This window comes from Alternaria atra, assembly GCF_907166805.1.
Source record: "Alternaria atra isolate CS162 genome assembly, contig: 22, whole genome shotgun sequence".
Lineage (NCBI taxonomy): Eukaryota > Fungi > Ascomycota > Dothideomycetes > Pleosporales > Pleosporaceae > Alternaria > Alternaria atra.
In genome coordinates, this window is record NW_025091320.1 from 712,001 (window position 1) to 735,343 (window position 23,343).

The 23,343-nt window shown below is 51.3% G+C and overlaps 9 protein-coding genes across 9 annotated transcripts; 2 read left to right on the forward strand and 7 right to left on the reverse strand.

Annotated features, from left to right (window-relative positions):
* Positions 1 to 7,072: 7,072 nt before the first annotated feature.
* ALTATR162_LOCUS2986 (uncharacterized protein) lies at positions 7,073 to 8,458 on the reverse strand (the record flags this gene model as incomplete). The annotated part of the gene is made up of 1 exon (XM_043310592.1): positions 7,073 to 8,458. The coding sequence occupies one exon, from the start codon at positions 8,456 to 8,458 to the stop codon at positions 7,073 to 7,075; it is 1,386 nt and encodes a 461-aa protein (XP_043166527.1).
* A 1,776-nt stretch (positions 8,459 to 10,234) lies between these two features.
* Positions 10,235 to 11,313, reverse strand: ALTATR162_LOCUS2987 (uncharacterized protein; the record flags this gene model as incomplete). Its single annotated transcript, XM_043310593.1, has 2 exons — positions 10,235 to 10,808; positions 10,859 to 11,313. The coding sequence occupies 2 exons, from the start codon at positions 11,311 to 11,313 to the stop codon at positions 10,235 to 10,237; spliced, it is 1,029 nt and encodes a 342-aa protein (XP_043166528.1).
* Positions 11,314 to 12,574: 1,261 nt separating this feature from the next.
* ALTATR162_LOCUS2988 (uncharacterized protein) lies at positions 12,575 to 13,914 on the forward strand (the record flags this gene model as incomplete). Its single annotated transcript, XM_043310594.1, has 2 exons — positions 12,575 to 12,639; positions 12,726 to 13,914. 2 exons carry the CDS (start codon positions 12,575 to 12,577, stop codon positions 13,912 to 13,914), a joined length of 1,254 nt encoding a protein of 417 aa, XP_043166529.1.
* Positions 13,915 to 14,002: 88 nt separating this feature from the next.
* ALTATR162_LOCUS2989 (uncharacterized protein) lies at positions 14,003 to 14,743 on the reverse strand (the record flags this gene model as incomplete). The annotated part of the gene is made up of 1 exon (XM_043310595.1): positions 14,003 to 14,743. One exon carries the CDS (start codon positions 14,741 to 14,743, stop codon positions 14,003 to 14,005), a length of 741 nt encoding a protein of 246 aa, XP_043166530.1.
* A 493-nt stretch (positions 14,744 to 15,236) lies between these two features.
* On the reverse strand, positions 15,237 to 16,010 carry ALTATR162_LOCUS2990 (uncharacterized protein; the record flags this gene model as incomplete). The annotated part of the gene is made up of 2 exons (XM_043310596.1): positions 15,237 to 15,368; positions 15,462 to 16,010. The coding sequence occupies 2 exons, from the start codon at positions 16,008 to 16,010 to the stop codon at positions 15,237 to 15,239; spliced, it is 681 nt and encodes a 226-aa protein (XP_043166531.1).
* A 1,826-nt stretch (positions 16,011 to 17,836) lies between these two features.
* On the forward strand, positions 17,837 to 18,209 carry ALTATR162_LOCUS2991 (uncharacterized protein; the record flags this gene model as incomplete). The annotated part of the gene is made up of 2 exons (XM_043310597.1): positions 17,837 to 17,847; positions 17,903 to 18,209. 2 exons carry the CDS (start codon positions 17,837 to 17,839, stop codon positions 18,207 to 18,209), a joined length of 318 nt encoding a protein of 105 aa, XP_043166532.1.
* A 45-nt stretch (positions 18,210 to 18,254) lies between these two features.
* ALTATR162_LOCUS2992 (uncharacterized protein) lies at positions 18,255 to 18,905 on the reverse strand (the record flags this gene model as incomplete). The annotated part of the gene is made up of 1 exon (XM_043310598.1): positions 18,255 to 18,905. The coding sequence occupies one exon, from the start codon at positions 18,903 to 18,905 to the stop codon at positions 18,255 to 18,257; it is 651 nt and encodes a 216-aa protein (XP_043166533.1).
* A 1,805-nt stretch (positions 18,906 to 20,710) lies between these two features.
* On the reverse strand, positions 20,711 to 21,100 carry ALTATR162_LOCUS2993 (uncharacterized protein; the record flags this gene model as incomplete). The annotated part of the gene is made up of 1 exon (XM_043310599.1): positions 20,711 to 21,100. The coding sequence occupies one exon, from the start codon at positions 21,098 to 21,100 to the stop codon at positions 20,711 to 20,713; it is 390 nt and encodes a 129-aa protein (XP_043166534.1).
* Positions 21,101 to 21,887: 787 nt separating this feature from the next.
* On the reverse strand, positions 21,888 to 22,403 carry ALTATR162_LOCUS2994 (uncharacterized protein; the record flags this gene model as incomplete). The annotated part of the gene is made up of 1 exon (XM_043310600.1): positions 21,888 to 22,403. The coding sequence occupies one exon, from the start codon at positions 22,401 to 22,403 to the stop codon at positions 21,888 to 21,890; it is 516 nt and encodes a 171-aa protein (XP_043166535.1).
* Positions 22,404 to 23,343: the final 940 nt, after the last annotated feature.

Sequence of the window (23,343 nt, forward strand, 5' to 3'; positions counted from 1 at the left end):
TAAAACGGCTCAGACAGAGGCATGATCAGGACCCGAACGTCCTTCTGGCTCGACTCAACACACTGTGGAGCGAGATGGAACACGTCTCCGAAGAACAGCGCCGCATGGATTTCATGGGCGCACTCCTCTCTGAGATACAGAAGGAACTCATGGGTAGGGACCCTGAGGATATTAACACAGTATCCAAGGTCAACCGGCGGCACGGTTTATTTGGAACAAGACAAAGCGAACCGCACCTACGGCGGAGCATCCAACCGCAAAAAGGGAGGGCCACGCCAGAACTACATGAAGATCGTGCGGGGCCCCTAAGACCCGGAAAAAGGCCAAGAAGGCCTTTGCGGGGAACTTCAAGAAGAAGCAACGCAAATCGGACCCTAGCGGCCAAAAGACCCCAACATAACCTGTTGGGGATGCAATGAACCTGGACATTTCTAGAAAGATTGTCCCAAGCCGAAGGGGGCCCCAAAAAGAGTCGGCCAATCCCAAGTCGGGGAAAGGCAGTAGGCAGAGGAGCTAGAGTCCTTCTTGTCTGCCCACATTGCACACTCCTCAGAGACTCGGGATCTAGGGCTCCTTCATGACGTGCTTTACCTAAAGCCAACTAAGTTACTGACAGCCAAGGTGGCTATCGGCCAATCAGGCTTTGTAGAAGCCTTGATTGATGGAGGTTCGCAGTTGAACCTTATTTCCGCCATGCTCGCAAAGGAGCATGACTTGACAGTCCGACCCTTGCCAAGATTGTTGGCAGAGGGGTGGATGGTAAGGCGTTAAAGGTCTATGGAACCACAGAGGTTGCCATTAGGATCAGAGACGCGCGGAAAGGAAGAAACCCAGAATGTACCGTTTATAGTAGCTGACATTCAGAAGTATCAGGTATACTTAGGGTTGCCCTGGATAGACATGTACTGCCTAAGATCAGCTACTCTACACGGAGAGTGATTTTCGGGGTACAAAGTCTAAGGATGGGACTGTCTACAGGAAGATTGCGGTAGGGGAGGCTGAGGAGTCGAAAAGACGATGCGCGATCCCACTGCGGATGTGTATGGCTGTCTTGTTGCCTCAGTGGTCCAAACCGGCCTAGAAGGGGCCGGAGGGGAGCAGTTACCCCCGCAATACTCCGAATTTGCCCAATTGGGATCGGAGGACGACTCAAGGGTCCTGGCGGACCATGGACCGCAGGATCTGGCTATCAACCTCGTGGAAGGGGCTAAGGTACCCCACCAGCCGTTGTATAACCTCCCAAGACTGAGCTTGAGTTGTTGCGCAAGTATTTAGAGGAATACTTGGCGCGTGGCTAGATAAGGCACAGTAAGTCCACAGCGGGGGCGCCTATCCTTTGCCAAAAGAAAGACGGCACAATGCGTCTTTGTGTGGACTACCGGGTCTTAACAGGATTACTGTCAAGAACCGGCACCCACTGCCCCTTATTAATGAGTCCTTAGAAAGGCTTGCAGGCGCAAAGTACTACACTAAGTTAGACGTCAAGGAGGCTTACCACAGGGTAAGAATCCAAGAAGGGGAGGAGTGGAAGACAGCTTTCCGTACAAGGTACGGCCATTTTGAGTATACTGTGATGCCCTTCGGCCTCACGAACGCTCCTGCGCAGTTCCAGGCCTACATTTACCAAGTCCTTGCAGGATTAGTTGATGTGACCTGTATTGTATACTTAGACGACATCCTCATCTTCTCTAACACAGAAGAAGAGCATGTGAAGCATGTCAAGGAAGTCCTGCATCGACTGCGCGATGCTAAGCTGTTCTTGAAGCTTCCAAAGTGCGAGTGGCACACTCAGCGCACTGAGTACCTGGGCTACATAGTATCGCCAGAAGGGATTGAAGTCGACGAGAAGAGGATTCAGACAATCCTGGAATGGCCGGAACCGCGCACGGTGCGCGAAATCCGAGTATTCATTGGCTTTATGAACTACTACAGGCGGTTTATAGCCAACTTCTCCCGACTTGCCCTACTACTTACCAAACTGACCCAGAAGGGGCCAGAAGCGGCCAGAGGCGGCCACGCCCAGCGAAGGGAGGAAAGTCAGGTAGTAGACTTAGACAAAGAAGCCAAAGAGGCTTTTCAGAGGCTCAAGAACTCCTTTAAGGAAATCCTAATCCTAGCTCACTTTGAGCGCCACAGGAAAACGAAGGCAGAAGTTGACGCCTCGGGAGGGCAATCGCTGGCATTTTGAGCTAATGGTACCCAGAAGAGGGCAAAATGGGCCGTTGGCGCCCAATCGACTTCTTTTCGCGCAAGCTCATCACGGCAGAGTACAACTACGGCACCCATGACCAAGAGCTACTGGCTATAGTTAAAAGCCTTGAGCATTGGCGCCAATACCTCGAAGGCATCCACTTCGACATCTACACAGACCACCAGAACCTAAAATGGTTCATGGAGACGAAGACTCTCAGCCACCGACAGGTGAGGTCTTACCTTGTACTGTCTGGGTTCGATTTCACCATTGTTCACCGACCAGGGGCCACTAACCCGGCCGACGGCCCATCAAGAAGGCCTGATTACATGGCAGAAGCCCAGAAACCAGCCCAGAAGTACAACGAAGCTTTTGTCCAGCCAATGAAGGACCTCCTTAAACACGGCAACCAACAGTCAGTACTGGTAGCTGCGGTGCGGACACGTTCCGCCTTACGCTCTGAGGAACAAGACGTCCTCACAAACGCGTTAAAGGAGTTTCAACTGGAAGAACAGCGCCAAGTCCCAGACCCCCGCAACATGGAGGAACGGGAGGAGACGGATGAGGACTCAGAGGCTACTTCAGACGAGTCAGAGCCTGAAGAGGCTCCTTCTGGCCCAAAGGGGCCAGAACCACCCGGCGGACAACACAATACCCTAGAACCGCCGAGCAGAAGTCGCAGGCCATCCAGGAGTGCCATGATGGCCCGCTGGCAGGCCACTTTGGAGCGAGACGCACCTTAGAAAAGCTGCAGCGACACTACTCTTGGAGGGGCATGCGCAAAGACGTTGAGCAGTATTGCAAGGAGTGCCTCATTTGTAAAAAGTCTACTCCAGCTAGACACCGTCCATATGGACTCCTTCATCCTCTCCCAATCCCCAACTACCCTTGGGAGGAGGTAACGATGGACTTTATCATGGAACTACCTCCAGCAAAATATCTGGGGTAGTTTATGATGCTATCCTGGTAATCATGGATAGATTGACCAAGATGGCCCATTACGTGCCAGCACGAGCCGATTGGGACGGCTCTGATCTAGCACAGGGCTGGATACGCGAGGTTATCCGATTACATGGAGTTCCAAAGCGAATTATATCGGGTCGGGGTCCATTAATGAACTCTAGACATTGGGACACGTTTCTTCACTATCTCAATGCTAAAGAGTTTTGACGTCAGCCTTCTATCCACAGACGGATAGGCAAACGGAGCGTCAAAACCAAACACTGGAACAGTATCTTCGGTGCTTTTGTGCCCTAGAACAGGACGACTAGGCGTTGTGGATCTCAGTAGGAGAGTTCGCGTACAATGACAGTGTACACTCCACCACAGGGGTCACACCCTTCCAGGCTTACTCACGGCAGGCACCCTCGTGGTGCAGACTGGCCCGAGATGGCCCTAGGGGAAGGGAGAGAGCCCTATAGCAACCGAAGTCGCCCAAAGGGTAATCGAGCTGCAGCAAGAATGCCGCAGAAAGATTAAGGCAGCTAATGCCTACCAAGAGGAGTATGCCAACAAGCACCGTGCTCTAATCCCTTTTAGGGTGGGAGACCAGGTTTAGTTTCCAATCGACATATCCGCTCTACAAGGCTAAAGAAAAAGCTAGACTGGAAGTTTCTAGGCCCAGGCACGATTACAGCCCAAATCGGACCATCGGCGTTCAAGGTCGACCTGCCAGGTCTTCAAAAAGTTCATCCCGTCTTCCATGCGTCGCTTTTAGAGCCATACGACCCAAAAGGGGCCATTCCACACCCTAATGTGCCAGCTCAGGACACTCTGCGCGAATATAGGGACGATGTGTATAAAGTAGGGCGAATTCTAGACAGAAGGCGTAACGAGGACAATAAGTAGGAATACTTAATCAAATGGGCTGGCTACTCAGAGGAGGAGAATTCTTGGGAAGTAGGAGCAAATGTTTCCGGCAACGCACTGAAAAAGTTCTGGGAAAACAAAGGAATCCAACAAAGAAGAAAATCCACTAAATCACAGCCTAAGAAGCGTGGCCGAGGACGGTCTCTAAAGAAGGGGGATAAGTTAAGCCACAACGGGCCATTCCGGTGCAAACGGGGCATACCTTCACCTTTTTCCCTTCCTGAGGGGTTTTAGGTGTTTAACGGTGCCTCGGGCTGATTGGGCCAGTATTCCCTTCTAGGCTACATAATGTGACATCTGTCTCCGTTAGCCAACCTGACCGGATCGCGGGCAACTAATGCTCTACAATTCTATATCTCCACATTCACAAGTCAAACGATGATGCAAGTCAAGCTTCATATTACTGCATAAGGGCCATAGCCCAGGGGTATAAAACGCCATCCTATGGGGTACCAATCCGGCCCATTCCGGCCCAAAGGACCCCAAAGTTTCCATCATAAGTCGTTTTCAGTCATCAAGAGGCACTACTACCCATTCAGGCCACCAGAGGCCCTTGGGGGCCCATACGGCCCATAGCATCGAATCCTAGGCCTTTGGGCCATGAAATCTTCAATCTCCTTCTCCAGCCCCTTGATCTCCTTAGTGAGGGCAGCCTTAATGGACCTGGAGTTCTTGCTGCGAGGAACGGCGGCATGCTCGGACTCCTTCCGGCTGACCACGGCAGTAATCTCAGCAATCTTCATGTCGATAGCGGTGTTGGTCATGCGCTTTCCAGGAGCCTGCAGGTGTTAGCAACGGGCCATAACGGGCTCTAATAGGCCATAAAGCCAATTCCCGATAAGGGGCACAAGGGGCTTCTGGGTCCTCTTACGGGCTTCTTGGGAACTGCCGGTCTTTTCGTACTGATCGACCGCTTCTGCCACCCGCTTGTTCCGAATGGTCTGGATAGCCTGCTGCTTGGCAGCCTTGGAATCGGCGGATTGACCAGAATCATTAGGCGAATTCCGGACTTGGGATCATGAGTGCTGAGGCAACGACCATTATGCAACTCTAGATGCTGACTAGCCGGAGCATACAACTTGCTGCAAAATGTTAACATAAGCCCTAGAAAGGGTCATTATGGGCAATCATAGGGCATACTGACACCCTAGTGCCCCGGTAGGGGGGCACAATGGGGCATTCTAGGTCACTTACCCTCTCAAGTACCCGCTTGACGCCCTGAAGCTCACGCTGAATCTTGGCCTCCCGAAGTAGGCGCTCATCTTCGGTGAGATCTCGAGTAACCTCATCCTCATCACCAATACCAGGAATCGTAACTTGACCTTCGCGAAGCTCCTTGACCAGAACCTCAATGGCGGCCAGGTCGACGAACCAGCTGTTAGGAGGCTAGAAAGGGTCAGAATGGCCCGTAACAATGCGGGCTGACCCCTTCTACGCCAAAAAGGCGCCATAATGGGGTAGAACGTGCTAAAAGGGGCCACTTACAGCAATACAGGGGCGATTCATCAGGAAACAGCGCCCACACTCGAGGATCTGGACGGCACCAGGCAAACCGGGGATGTTGCGAAGACGTCCTCGAAGTCGGCCCCTGTTATGGTCGCCAAGGACAGGGAAACAGCAGCCATATTGACCGAGGCAAGGAATTCACCAGCGACCCAGGAATAGAGGCAGCCGGTGCAGACCCAGAACGAAGACTGAGTGCCAGCACCGGGAAGATAGCTGTTGGAGGCCGCTGGTTTGGAGAAACCGGCCATAATGAGCCGTACTGGGCTAATATGGGGATAGTCGAGGCGAAGTAGGCGGATAGGGTTCGATGGGGCGTAAGAGGGGCGCCTATGGGCCAGTTAGTTCCATTCCCACCTATATCGCACTAGAAGGGCCATTTTGGGCCACTTTGGCGCTACTCCTCCTCTTGCCCAGAATGGGGCAAAATACTCACAATTGACGGTCGAGGGGAGTGGAATAGGAAAGATGGTCCAGATCGGCCAGGAATACCAAAAGCTTGGGCCTTCGCTTAGCTGGACCCTGAATCCTAGGTGAAGATGGATATTCTGGAGTTTTTCGAGAATTCCAAATCGGTCGAGGTGAAGGTGAAAACTGCACCCGAACTCGGGCCTGCCCTATCTAATCACCCCTCTGATACTAGGCGTAGCAGACCCCGTAGGGACTGTTACGGGCTACTACAATCTAGCGTAGGCTAACTGTGCCTTGATCGGGTCGATCGAGTCTAAGAAGGGGAATAATGTCAGGCACCAGGTTACTCCGGGCCCGTTCGGGCCGGTATGCCAAGCAATCGCAGTATATTAGCCTACCTTACCGCTGTTGTGGCTCGACAGCGGTTCGTCTCTAGTCTTACAAGGCAATATACCTCTACTTCCACTATCGCGGTGCATCTCGTATCTATAAAGACTCTATTGCTTGACAGTACTCTTCAATGGCCGAAGATGCCTCCCGAGTATGACTCGAGGTGGCAGCCCACCCGTCAAATGCATCCATATAAGCTGATGGGTGATTGACCATCCAAATGGGCCTTTCAGCCGATACTGCCTGGGGTTGAGCAATTTACCCTCGACATCCTGGCCGTTATCGTTAGGACGGTTTGCTGTGGTCCTCGAGCGCTCGCCAGGGTTCATGAGGGAGGTGGTGCCGCTATTTGAGGATAATCTTTCCCTACTGGGAGTGACGTCTGCGGCTTTTCGAGCTGCTTGTCTGTTCGATCTGGACTGGGACCCGCTCTGAGGGACGCCGACAGAACTGTTCATGGCTGCGTTAGGCAAATATCGTATCCGAGTTGACAAACTTGGTTGTTAATGGCGTGGAGGAAGAACGCTATCTTTATCTGGGGGCAACGAGTCGGCTCGAAAGGCAGAGGGGGAGTTGAGTGAGTAACGCTAGTGGTGTGGGGCAAGGGACTGTTGTGTAAGTGGATATACTTGCTGCCTCATAGTGAATCCGATAATTCTAAAGTCAGTAATCGCGTACTCCACAGACCTGAGTTAATAAACAACCAGGTCAGACCTTGTTCTCTACCCTGCTCTGACTAGCCGAACCCCAGAAATACTGTACAATCGCCTTCGGAAGCGCAGGTTCGTGCTTGTTCATTGGACGTACGATGAGCTCTTCTCCTTTTCCGAAGCAAAGGAGCACCGCAGACCCGTCACTTGTGTTCTCCTTCACCGTCTTCTTCAGCTCGCTTAATAGCCACACAAGTTTTCGAAGACCAGATTGCCGCTTGACATCGTCCTCGTAGCTCTTCTTCATATCCTCTGGTGTGAACCTCTTCTCAGTAGAAGAAAAGACGCCATCCTTGTTCGAGCCAAGAGACCAGCCCGAGGTTCTACCAACCCATATCTGATCAAGAGGCTTGCTCTGGTTGTTGCTCTTTAGTTCCATTGCTTTGTCATGAGGGATGAGTCTTCCAGCTAGGAGGACACGGGTCGATCCCGAGCTATCGTGATGAATGGTAGTAGTGGCGACTTCTGGCTCAGCAAGGGATGCGGACTTTGCCAACATCTTCTTGATCTCATCCTTAGACAGCGGGCTATCCGGAATATATGCATCAATCTCTGCTCTGGTTACGATGCTGAGACCGCCAAACTCGTACTGTATCGCGTGATGGTGTCCCTCCGCATCTTGAAGATTGGGCTCTGCTTGCGTCGTCCAGCCAGCCTCGAAGTTACGGCCATACGATCCATTGGTAGAGCCGGCCTGACCAGATCGCAACCGTCGACCCACGATAAGAGTGTTGCCAATGACATGTAGAGTTAGTGCGAATGGCTGGCATGATACATCCTTCAAGAAAGTGATTAGGGTGGTCATCGAGCCACGAGCGATGATCACATCCACGTCATCGAAGCGTTTGCTTGGCTTCATTACGGTAAGAGCTTGGAAGAGCGGTTCGAACTGAGAGTGGGGTACTTTTGCCACATGTTGATCGATGTAATAGCGGCCTTCGTCTTGCTTGAGCTCCACCGGGGCAGTTGGCTTGGTGAACATCGGAGGAGCTCCCGGGACGTAAATGGTTGGTATTCTAGTTTTCGCCTTGAAGCTGTAGCTACATAGAAGCTGGTATCCTTTGTCCGAAACGTGGTGGATCGACTCCGGCATTGATTTGGCCAGCATGTTGAAAATGATCTTTTTTCCGGCATTTGCCGTCGTCCAAGGGTTGTCTCGCCTACGCTTCAGCCATCTCTTCCACCAAGCCACCGTGGACTTCCAAACACTGCCCTCGACGTATACGCGATCAAGGGCGATGATGATTATCGAGTAAGTGACAAGAGTAGCGAATCCTTGCCACTTCCTCCACGACTCAACGTCGATGTTGACTTGGTAAAGAGCCAAGAGAAGTAGGGAATAGAAGATGAGCGCAACTGAAACCCAAGCACCATGGAGTTCCATGCTGAAAACAACTAGAATACTCTCATACTACGTAGTCGATTTTAGGGTTAGAAACGTGGAGCGGATGGGAGGTCAGGAGACCCGTGGGTTGCAGCGTTCCAAAGGTGATCGATCTTTGAGCCAAGGGAACTTTGAGTCGGGTAAGAACAGCTTTCCGGGTGGTTGATCTGCCGAATTTGGTGATGGAGAGGTAGAGGTCGTATACATTGGCAAGCGAGAGGGTCTATACAAGGTAAGAGAAGCGTGAAATTGCGCTCAGAGGCTGCAACCATCAAAGGTGCACGATATAGTGAATAGCTAGCGAATTCCATAAGTACCCTGTCCGTAGCACCCACCTCAATAGGCTCCAGTGAATACTTATCAGAAGACGAATATACAGAAGCCGTAAATTGCAGAAGATGTCCTCGCTGATATCGAGCTTACAGTCGGAGTTCGATCCAACTGAATGATGGCTTCTAGAGGGAAACAACCGTGCGCTCTCTCAATCATATAGTAGTCGCTTCCCACAAGCTTGTCCCAAGTCGAGTTGCTAGTCCGTTTTACTGTGGCATGAGGAGATATGGCACTGTATTCATCCATGACGCTTTTGGCGACACGAGATCCAGCACATGTTCCTAAGACGGATCCAGTTCTTGTAGTTATACTGCGGACCGAATTGGAATTGGAGTTAGACCGGTTTGCTGCAATCAAGAGATACAATTGCTTGTTTCCTGATAGTACAAAGGATAAACTCGGCATCACTCTTGGTATTCCACTCGCTAGCCAAGTTGCCGCCGGCTCTATCGTGGAATATAGACATCTCAAGACCATCCGCATCGGCCTTTCCGTGTGTCAAGACCATTCCGTATCGCTTCTCTTATCGCAGTAAGGGCCGTTCCGCGTTCGATTTTCAGGCCTTTGGTTTGTAGTGATATTCACATAGATTATATGTGATCGTGGTGTCGATTATGGTGACCGCACGTTCGAAGGAGGGAGGCAGTCAAGATCCTGGCATGATCCCATGTTGAAAGTGCAGCCTGGCAACATTCCCTCGAGCTATCATAGTCGAGTAATCGATCCCATGTCCCACAGTAAGACGCGTCGAAATAGGGTCAATGGAAATACTGTTCCCCTAGGTTCGTCCTGGTAATAGATCAAGTGCTGTCCGTAGTAAATCATCTTTGCAGATGTCAGCGATCATGTTCTCATTCTGGTATTGATCCCTGTGTATCATCAAGTGCAAGACAGATGACAGTAAGTACGGTGTCAGCCATGCTGGGTATTTGCGTAATTGAAGCTTTTGAGACAAAATTTGACAACTTGACGGCTGGGGTTCGGTGACGCGAAGCGCGCCGACAGAACAAGGGTGCCGCTGACGTAACGACGTGATTCCAGAAACGCGCTAAAGGCGCGCTAATCGTCCGAAGGTTTAGTATTGATAACCTGGGGGCCAAGTTGCGCGTGTCCATGCCGCCTGATGAGCCGCATATCTTCCCAACGTGGTTGAAGGATCGAGGCTCGGTCACACCGAGCCTCGAACACATCTGATTGTGGGCAAGTGAAACTGGTGCAGAAGCCTATCCGCAACAGATCGCCGAGATTCATGCTAAAATTCTGAAGAGAAGGAAATCGTGTGCGGTCTACGCAAGGCCAAGTTATTCAAGTGTATTGAGCATTACTATAGAAATGGGTATCATCATCGTAACGAAAGCGTATGCCTTCGGGTGAGCAGAAAACCAGCGCGGCTTCATGCATAGGTTTTCTGACATGCAAGACTCCTGATCGACCGCCGCGATCTCATCGTGGAGACCTCAACTCCGGTTGTGGCTGGAACAAACCATCTGAAGTGGTAGTCGTCATCTGTGCAGATGCAGTGTTCCTGCCATTTCCTCCAACGAACTCTGGTAACGCATCATGCTCGCCGGCCGGGCTGGCTTTGGGGATTGGCGTATGGTGATGTTTTCGTTGGCGACGACGCCAGAAGACGAATGCGCCGACCAAGAGTAGCGCCCCGACGACTCCCACGACGATGCCTACGATAGCACCCGTACTAAGACCAGTTTTGCGTTTTTTCTGGGTGGTTGGTGGATTGGGTACTCCGTCAAAGCCATCGGTAGATGTTGGTTCGCTGAATTGACTAAAGGTCACATCCCCCGCAGAGGCAGTGGCGAGGACAACCTGGAGTCTCTGGGCCCAGACAATACTGTATGGAGCGGAGCTACTGGTGTAGGTGGAACCAGAATATGTGGACCAAGTGAGAACGTCGCGCACTAGACTTCCACCACTGGAGCAAGACAGGGCAGTGGTTGTCTCATCGGTATAAGAGATAGTCATGGTACAACTCGTATAAGTTGTATGCGCTTGATAACCACTAAGAGAGGTTGTTAGTTTTGTCGAGAACATCAAGTGGGACGCACTTACGATGGACAGCACACTGCCGTGCGTTTGCTGGACATGACAATCTCACTCTCCGTCTTCCATCCAGCAGGACATCCTATTCCGGGTGAGAATACCAACGTTCCAGTGGGATCAGCATCGTCTGGGAAACATGCACTGGCGCGAGTGGCCTGTCCATCTGAGCCGCAGGTGAGGTCGCGTTCCACATAGCCACAGATTGTGAAAGGGTCTCCATAAGAAGTTGAACTTCCACTATAACTGTAAGGCGTGGCAAGAGTACATGACGACTTGATAACGTTTGTACAATAATCTGGTGGGGTGAAAGCGGTCATCATCGAACCTGCGGCAGATATCGTTGATGTCGATATGTAGGAGGTCGTCAAGGAGGGGTCCATAGCTGCCATGGCTGATGTTGCAGAGGCGAGAGAATTGCGCACCGTTTTGAACACGACGAGACCCAGGCCGAGCATTTGTAGCATTGGGAAACGATAGGGAGCATGAGGTCAAAGCGCAGCCTTGCTCCGCCGCCCCCATGCTTCCGTTGTGTGAAACCATGCAAGCCTCGCGAGTGGCATCGTTTCTCTCCAATCACGTATTAGGTCTATTTACGGGCGCTTGCAGGTAGCCTGCATTTCGCGGTGTGCCTTAGGCCATCTCTCGACTCATTGGGCCTGGTGGGGAGTTGGGTGAGATTTCGATAAGAGAAGGGCGTAAGTCCATCAGGCTAGATTTTGCTTGCTTCCCGTGTGGTTCAAAGAAACTTGAAAACCTCTGACGGCATGGTGGTTGACCTTGATGGTATCATCGATGGAAGTAAAGAACGTCGGAAAGGTTCAAACGCGACGAATGCCAGACCTATCTTCTCGCGCGCCCCTACCTTATGACAGTACGATAGGAATGCGGTATGCGGGTTGTGATGGCGTTTGGGGGCCAAATTTCCTTTGCCAGCATACCAAACCGGCGGCGCAGCTCGCGAATATTGGGTCTTGTCGTTGGCCGTGGAGGCTGTGTTGTTCATGCCCTAGCTCTCACCCATAGAACACAAGGACGCTTATCATAGGTAGAAATAGGGATATCATGCGTGTTGTGTGCAATGCGATGTGGGAGGCCGGTGAATTCCTGCACATCATGGGCTTGCGAAGAAAAAGCAGCAGGACCATGGGGCCAGAACGCGTTGCAAGGTTGCTTTAACCGTGTGGATGAGAGATAGAGGGCCTGAATCCTCGCACGCACCCGTGCAAGAGTGGCGCTCGACCAAAGAAAATCACGTGGACGTATGAGGAACGTCGTTTCGCAGCAGCCAAGTCGAAATGAGGTCGGAGGTTAGGCGCAAAGCTAAGAGGCTCAGATGCACGGCGGCGAATTGTGGGGAAGGCGGGATTGGCAATGCAGCAGACTTGTGGATAAGTAAACAACAGGTACCTGGATCTTGTCAGAGGCCTGGATCTTACCGAAGCATGCGCTGATTACTTTCTGCGATGAAGCTATGTTGAAGGAGCGCGAAAAGGTCCGACGCCTCTCTCGCGGGCCATTGCCGAAGAACGTGACCTGGCGATTTTGTGGCTCCGAGATCCTCGGCCCAGAAGCTGTGTCGCGGTTATGTGCCCCACAACTTATGTTAAGAACTGTCTCCGCCTCCGCATTCTGTCCCTATCTCTCTAAACTTCATCGTCGCCTCTTGCAACCCTCCATCTAATTCATCTTCACACAAACACAAACACAAACACAAACATAAACACAATGACAGACCGCCTCAAGTCCATCGTTTCGCACATGACGCCCTCGACGAGCGGCATCGCGGCACTGTAAGCTCGACCCAGAAGAAACACGACGTGTGAAGAAGACGCAACAGAAGACAAGGAAAGAGTCCATTGCTGACAGGAATCAATAGCACCACCAAGAACCCCGACGATGTTGTCATCACCCTCGCCATCCGTACTCCCCTCACCAAGGCCCACAAGGGCGGTCTCAAGGACACAACACTCGACGGCATAATGGTCAAGTTGCTCAAGCAGGTCGTCGCAAAGGCAAACCTCGATCCCGCCGTAGTAGAGGACATCTGCGTCGGCAACGTCTCGGATGCCAAGGCCGCCTACTATGTCCGCGCCTCCATGCTCGCCGCTGGCTTCCCCAACACCACAGCCGGATCCTCCTTGAACCGCTTCTGCTCTTCGGGACTCAAGGCCGTACAAGACATTGCCAACCAGATCGCCGTCGGCAGCATCGAAGTTGGACTGGCCATGGGCGCCGAGAGCATGACAGCAGGTGGTGACAGGCTCGAGAGGCCATTCGTGGATGAGGTGCTGGAGAACCAGGACGCATGTGACTGCATGCAGCCCATGGGCCAGACATCGGAAAACGTCGGCAACGACTTCAACATCTCGCGCGAGCGCCAGGACAAGTACGCTGCCGAGTCATACCGGAGAGCCGAGGTTGCCCAGAAGGCCGGCTGGTTCGACGATGAGATTGCGCCCATCACAACCCAGGTCAAGGACCCCAAGACTGGCGAGGTCAAGACCGTTACCCTGACCAAGGATGAGGGTATCCGATATGGCACCACATTCGAGAGCCTGTCAAAGATCAAGCCTGCTTTCCTGCCCCACGGCGACAAGTCACACGCTGGAAACTCGTCACAACTCACAGACGGTGCCGCTGCTATCCTCCTGATGAAGCGCTCCACCGCCGAGAAGCTTGGCCAGCCCATCCTCGCAAAGTACGTCGGTGCCACCGTCGCCGGTCTCCCACCAAGGATCATGGGTATCGGCCCATCCATCGCCATCCCCAAGCTGCTCTCCAAGTTCAACATCTCTATCGACGACATCGATCTGATCGAGCTCAACGAGGCCTTCGCATCCATGGCCGTATACTGTATGGAGACACTCAAGATCGACCACCAGAAGCTCAACGTAAGGGGAGGTGCTATTGCGCTGGGTCACCCGCTTGGAACCACTGGTGCGCGACAAATCGTCACTGGTTTGAGCGAGTGCAGGAGGCAGAAGAAGAAGGTGCTGCTCACCAGTATGTGCATTGGTACTGGTATGGGTATGGCCGGTCTGTTCATCAACGAGCAGAATGTTTAGGATGAATATTATATAGCGTTGTACATGAAACCATTTTGTTCTCTTCAGCACCCTTATCCATCTAACCCATTACTCAATCGATCAAAGTTTAGTAATCCACAACATCATGTCCTGTAAGGTTGGGCTTCACATCCCCTCCCTCCAGCCATGTCTTACACTTGCCATACAAGATGTCTCTCTCCGGTCCGTGCGCGTTGAGATCTATCTTTGGCGGTCTTCCCGCTTTGCTCTCTGCCCAGGCCAGGTAGCGATATCCACTCGGATACTTTTTCGCCTCTTCCTCTGGTATCTCAAACGCCTTGCCAGGAACAACAGGAACCATCTTATCCTTGTCAAAAAGCAGTGTCATAAAGTCCACACCCCATTGCCCTTGCTTGTTCTTGGACAGAAAGAAAAAGAAGCGGGTATCAGCTTCATTGTCCATCTCAATCTCGTCAAGCATAATACGACACGTAATCGTGACTTTCATCTTACTAATCGCCCGATCACCCTGGATGTCGATTGTCTGCCCACAGATCCTATGCAGAATATACGGAAAGGGACCATGCGGTGTCTGTTTCTCAAATCCTTCTTTGGACGAGGCGATGAAGTCGTCAAGACGGCCTTGGGTCCATGATGTTGTAATGTATGCGCCAGGGTGGAACATGGAGGAGTAGTTCTGCCATTCTGCTGCGTCGCGGTACATGCCCCATCCTTCGCAGATTTCACGGATTTTCATGCGTTCAAGCACGTCGGTGTCGGTACCGTTGGCGTTGTTTCTTGTTGCATTTTGGGGGTACGTGTCTAGTGGGGGCTGGACAGTGGTGTATTCGAGGCTTGGGTGTGGCATTTTTGCGGCAGATTTGGATTAGGCTTTGTTCAATGGCGCCTAGAAAGGCCCTGAGTATTTGCTATCTTTACCACTTATATGTCTGATGGAGATGTGTATGTGATGGGTGCAGCGGTAACCGTTACGTCATCGTGTGACTGCCGAACATGAGGATTGTAATGGTCATAAGTAGATCGAGGTGGCCACGTATGCGACGGACATAATGGAAACAACATCACTAAGTTGTAAGCTGTGCATATCAATTCTGCAACTAATCGTGGCGTAGAACTACGTGAATTCAAGCCAATGGGAGATCAATGTGTTTGTAGGGCTAAACCAGCCCGTCATCTCGGTCAGAGAATGTGCGGCGCTTGAGTACAAGTGTGATGCGCTACTATTGCGCCAGAGAGTCTTTCTCCTTCTTGTAAGCTATCCCATAGTTTAATGACTTGTATTCTGCGCATTTCAACGTCCAGATGAGACTAATGACCCCTGACTAGTGACGAAATGACCTCTACGCAGGGTTTCCAATCTTGACAGGCTTCTTCTTCTGCTTCTTCTTCCTTCCCGTTGGCTTCTTTGGCGCCCTCTCGACTTCCTGACTGTCAGTGTCATGCAGTGTCTGAACACGCTTCCGCTTCTTAGACTGTAGCGTTGGGATATCGGGAATTGGTGGGATGTCGCTCACTTGTGTCCAAGTCCGTTATTGATGAAGATCAGGGGAAACGTTGGCACGCACAGTGCTCGGCGTCATAGGGACAGCTTGAGCCGCCGACCGGTTCTGGAAGGCGGCACCTGCTGTTCCGAAGACGGGGATATCGAAATTTCCGGTCGCCATGGCTTGTAGCATATTCTGGTAGTCTTCGGCTGCTCGAGGAACAAAACGATGTGTTGGATTGAGGGATTGTGTGAGAGATTCTCTAGAATACTGGGGATGATTGATTGGCGTTGGAGGATGAAACTGATACATCTCCTGAGGATGCTGATCGATCGCTGAACATGCATCCTCCTCAGGGGCTACGGTAGGCATAGCTCGTAACGTGGTTTCTTTTGGTGTAGCTGATGCTTCTTGTGATGACGATGGGGTAGGCTCAGTCAATGTAATAGTAGGAATGATCGGCTCGATGTGTGTCGCTATGGGGTGATCCGGGTGACGTTCGTAGCTCGGGAGACCAGGAGTGTCCCCGTACCCCATGACTCTCCACATATGTAATAGGGCTGCTTCTTCTGATTCTTGTATGCGAGGCTCATGCGTGTATTCTGTCAAGTGTGACTGGTCGTCGTTCATACTTAAGTGAGCTTGGTTGAGTTCTCCTGTATTACGTGATGGAAAACTGCTACTGAATAAACGGAGCCGTATATAAGAGAATAAACGGCACGCCTTCACTCCATTGCTGGTAGGACTATGAGCGACTTGTGTTTGCGCCTTCACTATTGTCGGCCATTTGGTGATTCTAGCGCAGTTCTAGATCATCAAAGTTCACGCGCGAACAAGGTGAAAGTCGTCCACATGGGTGACTGCTTGAATATTCTGTACATGTCCAGATTGTCATATTGCCCTGGAAAATTCCTACACGTGGTGGTCAAACCTAGGAAGTGGCGGATCGAGAGGACTTTCACCCAAGTAATCGCAAACAGATACAACAAAGCTTTGTACAGAGTCCATGAGCATACGAGTTCGTTTGGGGGTGAGGCTGATGCACGCAATGAAGCAGGCACTGTAGGGTCAAGAGGTCGGTCGATGCGCAGAGAAAATGCTGCATCACGGTGGCGCGAGCTTTGCGCCATCACGGACCAGTCGAGCGGATGACTTCCATGCGCTACGGCGGACTTTGTAATGTCCCCATTACATTCGGAGACTGCATTTTGCTAAAGCGAAAGGATGATGAAAGCCGGCGTAGTATCTCTGAGATGAAGTGCAATGGAACAATGTTGAGGTACGTCCACTACACAGCGATCGATGATGCGGCTAGATTTTGACGCACCAATCAGCAGCGGCTTCCCTCAGAATGATCCGATCAACGACTTTGAGGGACCATGCTTCTATCGCGTCTTCAGTGAACTCAATGCAACAACCTACCAACCAAGATCATCAGTCGACACGTGTCTGTTTCAAGCCAGATGCGAATTCACGTATGCTCATGTGAGCCGGCAATGTATAGAAGCACACCTTTGTCTTGGCGACACACAAGCCAGCCCGTTCATATCGGTGTTTAGTGACTTCGGTAATCGATACCAACTTATCGCATGGCATACCGTAACGCTGACGATCATCAGCCGAGGCACTTCGAGAGGCGTACGACCTTTATGTCCGAGGTCATGAGGCTATACAAGTGATCCGGATTCAGGCTTCAGACCTAGTAACCACGCTTGTAAGCACAGTGGACAACCACTGTGCTTTGATACCGTTCTGGCAAGGCAGGGGAATTCGCAAAGACCAATGGCTCTGCATGGCTGACATCGGACCACTCCTTGGTATCGATGCAAGATACATTCGCCCGTCAGAATGGCTGGCGTGCGGTTCGATACTTAAGTCTCGACACTCAGCGGCGTGGCCAATCGTTATTGGGCGATTGTACTTCGAGGAGGAAAGGAGCGAAGACCTGGTGGATCTCTTCACACATGTGTGTGGATTTGTACCAGACCATTTCCGAGAACATGATGACTCCGAACGATATGAGTATGACTGGGATAATGAATGTTTTCTTGAAGTGGAACATGGGCGTACGACGAGTGCGTCACTTCAAAAGACGGGTGTGGCAGGCGCAGGGCTGGGGCTTGGGCTCGCTATATCACAGTTTGCGCACCCGACGCCATTTGGGTATGCTGGCTATCTTCGAGGGATGGTTGTGGTGGACTGATGTATGCTTTACTTTGTAAGATTATTGTACAATAGACCGAGTGAGACAGCACGGGCAGGCGCACTAGGCTCAGAAAGGGCAAGCGGTGCATGCGGTGCCTACTAGACATCTGGAACAACAGCCCCTCTGACTATCAAAATCACCATCGAGAAGAACAAGCACCATCACGCGCATCTGCAAGATATTTAGCAACAAAGCTATACGCTGAATGATTTCGCCTTGATCATTGCCCTCGAAATCGCCTCTTGACGGTATGGACGCCATGTAAGCTCCAAGCATATCTGTAGATTTGCATCAAATGGAACTAAACGTGATGTAGCACGTTACTCACCCAGACTGAATCACCGCTATCACGTCTTCCTGCAGAATTTCGCAACAAGGTTTATGACTACGGCTTCCGCGTGGAGTGCATCGAATTCCGCTCGATGAGGCTTAAGGTGGCACAAGAATCTCGCGATACGGCTTCTTATACTGTCGAGGAAACAGATACCTCTCCTCCTTCCCAACCACTTTTCGTGCTTCTCCAGTCTAGATTGGTATGTCGTCAATACCACGCGGAGACGAAGCTGCTGATCTTCGAAATCTCAGTTCTCCGTTTAGCGCTCAGCAAATTTCCGCAAGATTGAAACGCTCATATTTCGTCATTTGTTCTTATATGTCTGGGGTATCGCTCACAGCTTCCGTAGAATTAGCACGTGCCCACCTCCAGCATCTTTCCGATAGTCGTGTATGTCCTTTTCTACGACCTCGATCTTCTCCTCCTTCTCCAGCCTCTGGACTTCCTTCTCAAACCCCTTCTCTACCCAGAAGCTATCGAGAACGGTCGCGACCACAACCCCGCCATCCTTGACAACCCTCACGAATTCCTCCAACGACTCCGGCCCTAGATGGCCATGTGTGAACGTGCCACAGCACGTTAGTGCATCGAATTTTCCATCCTCAAACTCTAATTTTTTCGTCAAATCTGCGGTCGTCAAGTCACCGTATACTGCGGTGTTCTTAGCAACGGCTAGCATCCCTTCGCTGATGTCGACGCCCAAGATATCCGTAGCACCAAGTTTGGAGAGTTCGATGCCAACAAGGCCAGTACCACATCCTGCATCCACAATCTTGAGACCATCAAGAGGCTTATCTGGTGAGATGTGGTTCAGCTTCAGACCTCGGGCTACGGCTTGGGCGACGAGGCGTGGGGCGGTGAAGTCGTGGAGCGTCATGTCTGAGTCGTACGTCTTTGCCCATTCGTCATATAGTTCGCGGGATTCTTCTGTGGTCTTTGCGGCAAAGACGCGGTCTAGGAGCGACTTCTGGTCTGTTGTCGTCATGTTGTAGGTGCGACCTAATTCAGACTCTTTTGGGGGATTTGGGTGTTGGTATGGTGATGACTAATTCTGTGATGCTTATGGGGAATAGAACAACAGTGCAAGTAGGATCGAGATTTTGGTGCTTGGTTGTAGCAAAGCAACAAAGAGCTCTACAGGCGGCCCTGGAGCAGGGTGCTGGCGTGACGTCATACCGGATGATGGATGACCCCGCAGGACATCGCCATGCTCACATCATAGCCTGGTTTCATTGACGAAAGAATACAGCTATTGAGTTCTTATACGTGCGTCACATGTTTCGTTACGAAGATACGGAGCTTTGACAGGGTGGGCGAAATTGTCACGTGTGAATTGCTAGCGGAATCCTAGCGCGACAAATCATTGCAGGTGCGGATTCGCGTATCGCGATTTCTCCTGTCAATGCAAGCGGCTCAACGCCAGTAATCATAGCTTTTCGACCTGGAACAGCAACAAAGCTGTAAAGAAGTAGGCGGGCAATGACGGAAACAACTGCCGCCTGCAAAACTTCATCAACGTTCATCGTTCGCCTCAACCTCCCTCTGACCAAGTTTCCTCTCGGCTACTTCGTTCGAGAAAACGAACTGCGACCTTCTCTACAGTGCATGTCGCTATCTGCCTCGCCAGCTCATAAGTCTCCTTCAAATCTAGTTCGCTTCTTTCATCTATGATCAGTATCTCCTCTAGGTTTATGAATATCGGCAATGCACTCAAGTCGACATCTAAGATGATATCGCGAATGATCTTATTCGCATGTGTGTTGGTATCCACAGGTTTCTGAAGCATGCAGCCACAGTGCCAAATATGAAGGCTTCGACGTGCGCGTCGATATCAAGGTCGATGACAAGCGGACTCAACGAGAGCGCCGTTTCCGCATGTATCTGTCGACAAATGTTGGTCGTAGAATATATTCTTTCTATCTACAAAAGCTAGTATTCGCGATCAGGATACGGCGCTGTAATCCACAGAGGACCCTCGCTTGCGTTGGGAAATTCGATGCACTGACAGGTAAACATGTACTCATAGGCCCGGTTGTGTACCTCTGGCGGTAGACAGAGTAGTGGTGGCGCTGTCTAGTTCCACACAGTTCTTTCGAGCCAGTGGGGACATGGGACATGGGACATGGGCTCTAGGAACGCTCACCTTGCGTCTGCTCAGGCGTTGGACAGCTTGCTGATACGGATACGTTTATCGCGATGCAGATACTGATAGAAAGAGAATGGTGTCGGCAAGCCTGCCAAGTAGTTGGTGCGGTATCCATGTGATCTGATGAGTGGAGAGGAAAACTTTGAATATGGCTAGGCAAACGATTATGGTCGACTCCTCTGTGGGAGTTGCAAGGAATCTAGTAATAGGTGTATGATGGTGAGCAGCGCAAATGACGGTCTGATAACGTAGAAGCTCGGGTATTACATATCGGCATTAGCTATAGGCCACAAATCAAACGTGACTGACGAGTGGCTGCAATGAAATTCGCGAGAGTGAATGGTTTTGATGTGACCTTGCATATCCAGCTATCACCACAGCAACAAGGCACATGCAGGCTCCGAAGCAGGTAGATTTCACTCTGCATGGACACTGAGCAGTCGGTATGGACAGTATGATATACGGTCAAGTAATATTAGGTCTAGTCGTACAAGAAATGTTTGTGAAAATATGTGAAGGATCTGACAGGAAGACTGAGTTCTCACAGATGAATACCAGTTGAAGAGAGATATAAAAAGGTTATCATAGCATGTCCGAAACTTTATAGTGCGCTTCAGCAAACCTTGGATATGTATGCGGTCCGTTCAAAGCATAGCCAAGAGGGCCGCCATCATCGCCACACCACCACCGACCTCGATTCTCCCCGCGCTGCCGGTGAAGTTACCCATAGCTGCCTGAGCACTGCCTGTTGCCATGACCATACCGTCAGACATGGTCATGCCACTTTCCATCCCCATCCCCATCGACATGGATGCAGAAGATATTGCTGACTGCATGGCGGAGTTCATGGACGAAGCTTTGGACGTGAGAGCTGCTTTGTCGGTGGAGCTGGGCTCGTTATTCCAGGCCATTGTAACTGGAGGCGCCGAAGGAGACATCATCGGGACCATTGATGTAATGGTAGCTGAAGAGCTTTGTGCCAGTGCTGCTGGGGCGTAAGCGACCACGACGCTGATGATGGTAGAGTAACGCATGGTTCGGTATGTAAGCTTTGCGAAGATTTTGTAGGTCTAAGGCGGCCGGACTGGTATTTGGATGAGGTCGTCGAGTACGTTCGTGTCGGTTCGTAAGGAGTGTATTAGGTGAGACCGGCTCTTGAATCTGGTATGGTATTTTCTGCGGGTTTGAGTAGAGCAAGAGCTTTGAAAGGCGAACCGCGAGAGGGCTTGTCGCATCTAAATACATTTTTGCAAATCATGTACTTGTTCGAAAAGCTTCCGCTGTTTCGCAACCTACAGCCTGTCATCGTCTGTAAATCATCTTCTGCGACGATCAGCGCGTCGGGAACTTCAGCCTCCGATCCACTGTGGCCTCGTGCAGCGTTGCATACAGGCCATTTGCTCGTGAAACAAGTGATTACAAGGGCGATGGTTGTTGCAATGGAGCGAGGAAGTTTGGAAGGTGTTCGATGTTCGTTTCGGTCGGAACAACGATCGAGGCTAGTCCGTGCATGCCCGAAACGCCCAGCCTGAGGTTTGTGGGGCAATGGCACCTCACCTCTTCTTCCTGCCAACACTCACAGCATCGTTAGCATTCAACCCTTTAGACGACCATCTTCAATATCACGCGAATCGCCTTTCAGTTAGGCTTTACTGGAATACGATGAGCTCCGGACTGGTGACGCTACTTCCTGGCGCCTGTTCGCTGCTGTCTGTTGGCAGAATGTGTCGCCATGGCACAACACTTTTTCCATCCTGTAGGCCATACTAAACCGTCAGTGTAGAAGCACTTCCGACTTCTACAACCTCACAGTCCGCCCGGCTATTCCTCCAGAAATCCCTCCAATATCCAGTTCTGGTCACTTCGAATCTGCACCATGCGTTCCTTGTGTTTTGCACTCTCGTCCCAAGCATCAGGGCGACATGGGTAGTGGAAGAGCGTGTTTTGCGCAAACGCCCATCGCAGATGTTCTGCCCATTTGCTTACATCTGCTGAGTCTTGAAGATCGATGCAGTATAGCCGTCGGTATAGTGGCGCGTGGCAAGGGCCATCGAAGGCGTAAGCCCTGTACGGATCAATCTCACCTACTTGACCTCTGCTAGCGGACGCTAAATCAATTGCTCCATCGTCCGCTTTAGTTACTGCCGTCCAAGGCATAATCGCGTCTTTCGGAGGTGCGACGTACGCTGTTGCCAGAAGGTGTTGGCTAGCCTGGTTCATCACATTCTCGTTCTTTCCGGCAATTTGTTCAAATTCTGGCTCTTCTTCAACTCTGATCGTTCTCATTGGCCTGCCTCTGGGCTTTCTGCTCTCCTGCTGTGTCACTGGTATTGGCATTCCGTAAGTGGACGGAGCCACCAATGATAGTGTGTCTGTTCTCTTCTATCTTTCCAGCGCTGATTTGTCTCCTACAATACCGCTCGATCCTTTCCTTTCAAACTCTGTGTCTCTATTGTCCGCTGCAAGTAGGGCATTTGTTGAAGCGCTCAATGGTGGTGGAGGACTTACCCCAGTCCATGGTTTGAAGGCCTCACGATCGCTATGTTCTCGCCGCACGGGAGCTGCACCGCCTACAACCCGCAACACTTCACTGTAGTTGCGAGGGTAAAACCAGGGCTCGTGTGGGCTTTGCATACAGTATCCTACCATGCGAGTCAGATCCAGCGCGCCGTCTCCCTACAGTTCGCGTCTCAACTCTACAGCTAGGTTCTTGAATGGTATGTTACCCACAGGCGTCAACTTCACACTATCTCGCCTGGATGTTGAAAACACTGTAACATACAGGTTGCTCTCGTCCCAGGTCGACTTCTTCCCTTCATGTAAGGTTTCATGTGCATTGAACCGCCAGTTTTAATACCCAGCTTTATGCATGGCTTCATAGATGCCTTGACGGTACTTGTTCTGGCTCCATTCTACCAGCATATCTCTGTGTGTATTTACTATCGTCCACAGCAGATGCGGCAATGCACCATTCGTGATCAGGCGGTACACGACGTCGGCACAGTGTACGCTGTTCGGAAGATATGCCAGAGGCTCAACGGCCGTAACGTTCGCGTGCGTTGGAAAGTGGAGGTGTTTCGAAGGCGCTCTTGGGCCAAAATCGTTGCCATGGTGTTCGTTACGCGGTTTTTCTTCCGGCTGTGGCACGGTCTCAGGTGGCTCTGCCGCCGATGTCACTGAACTGCCGACGTGTTGAGGGAGAATTCTTGTTGTAGGGGAAGAGAGATGCCCAAAATGCGGTGGCGCAACCAAAGGGTGTCCGGACAGTGTGTTTGAC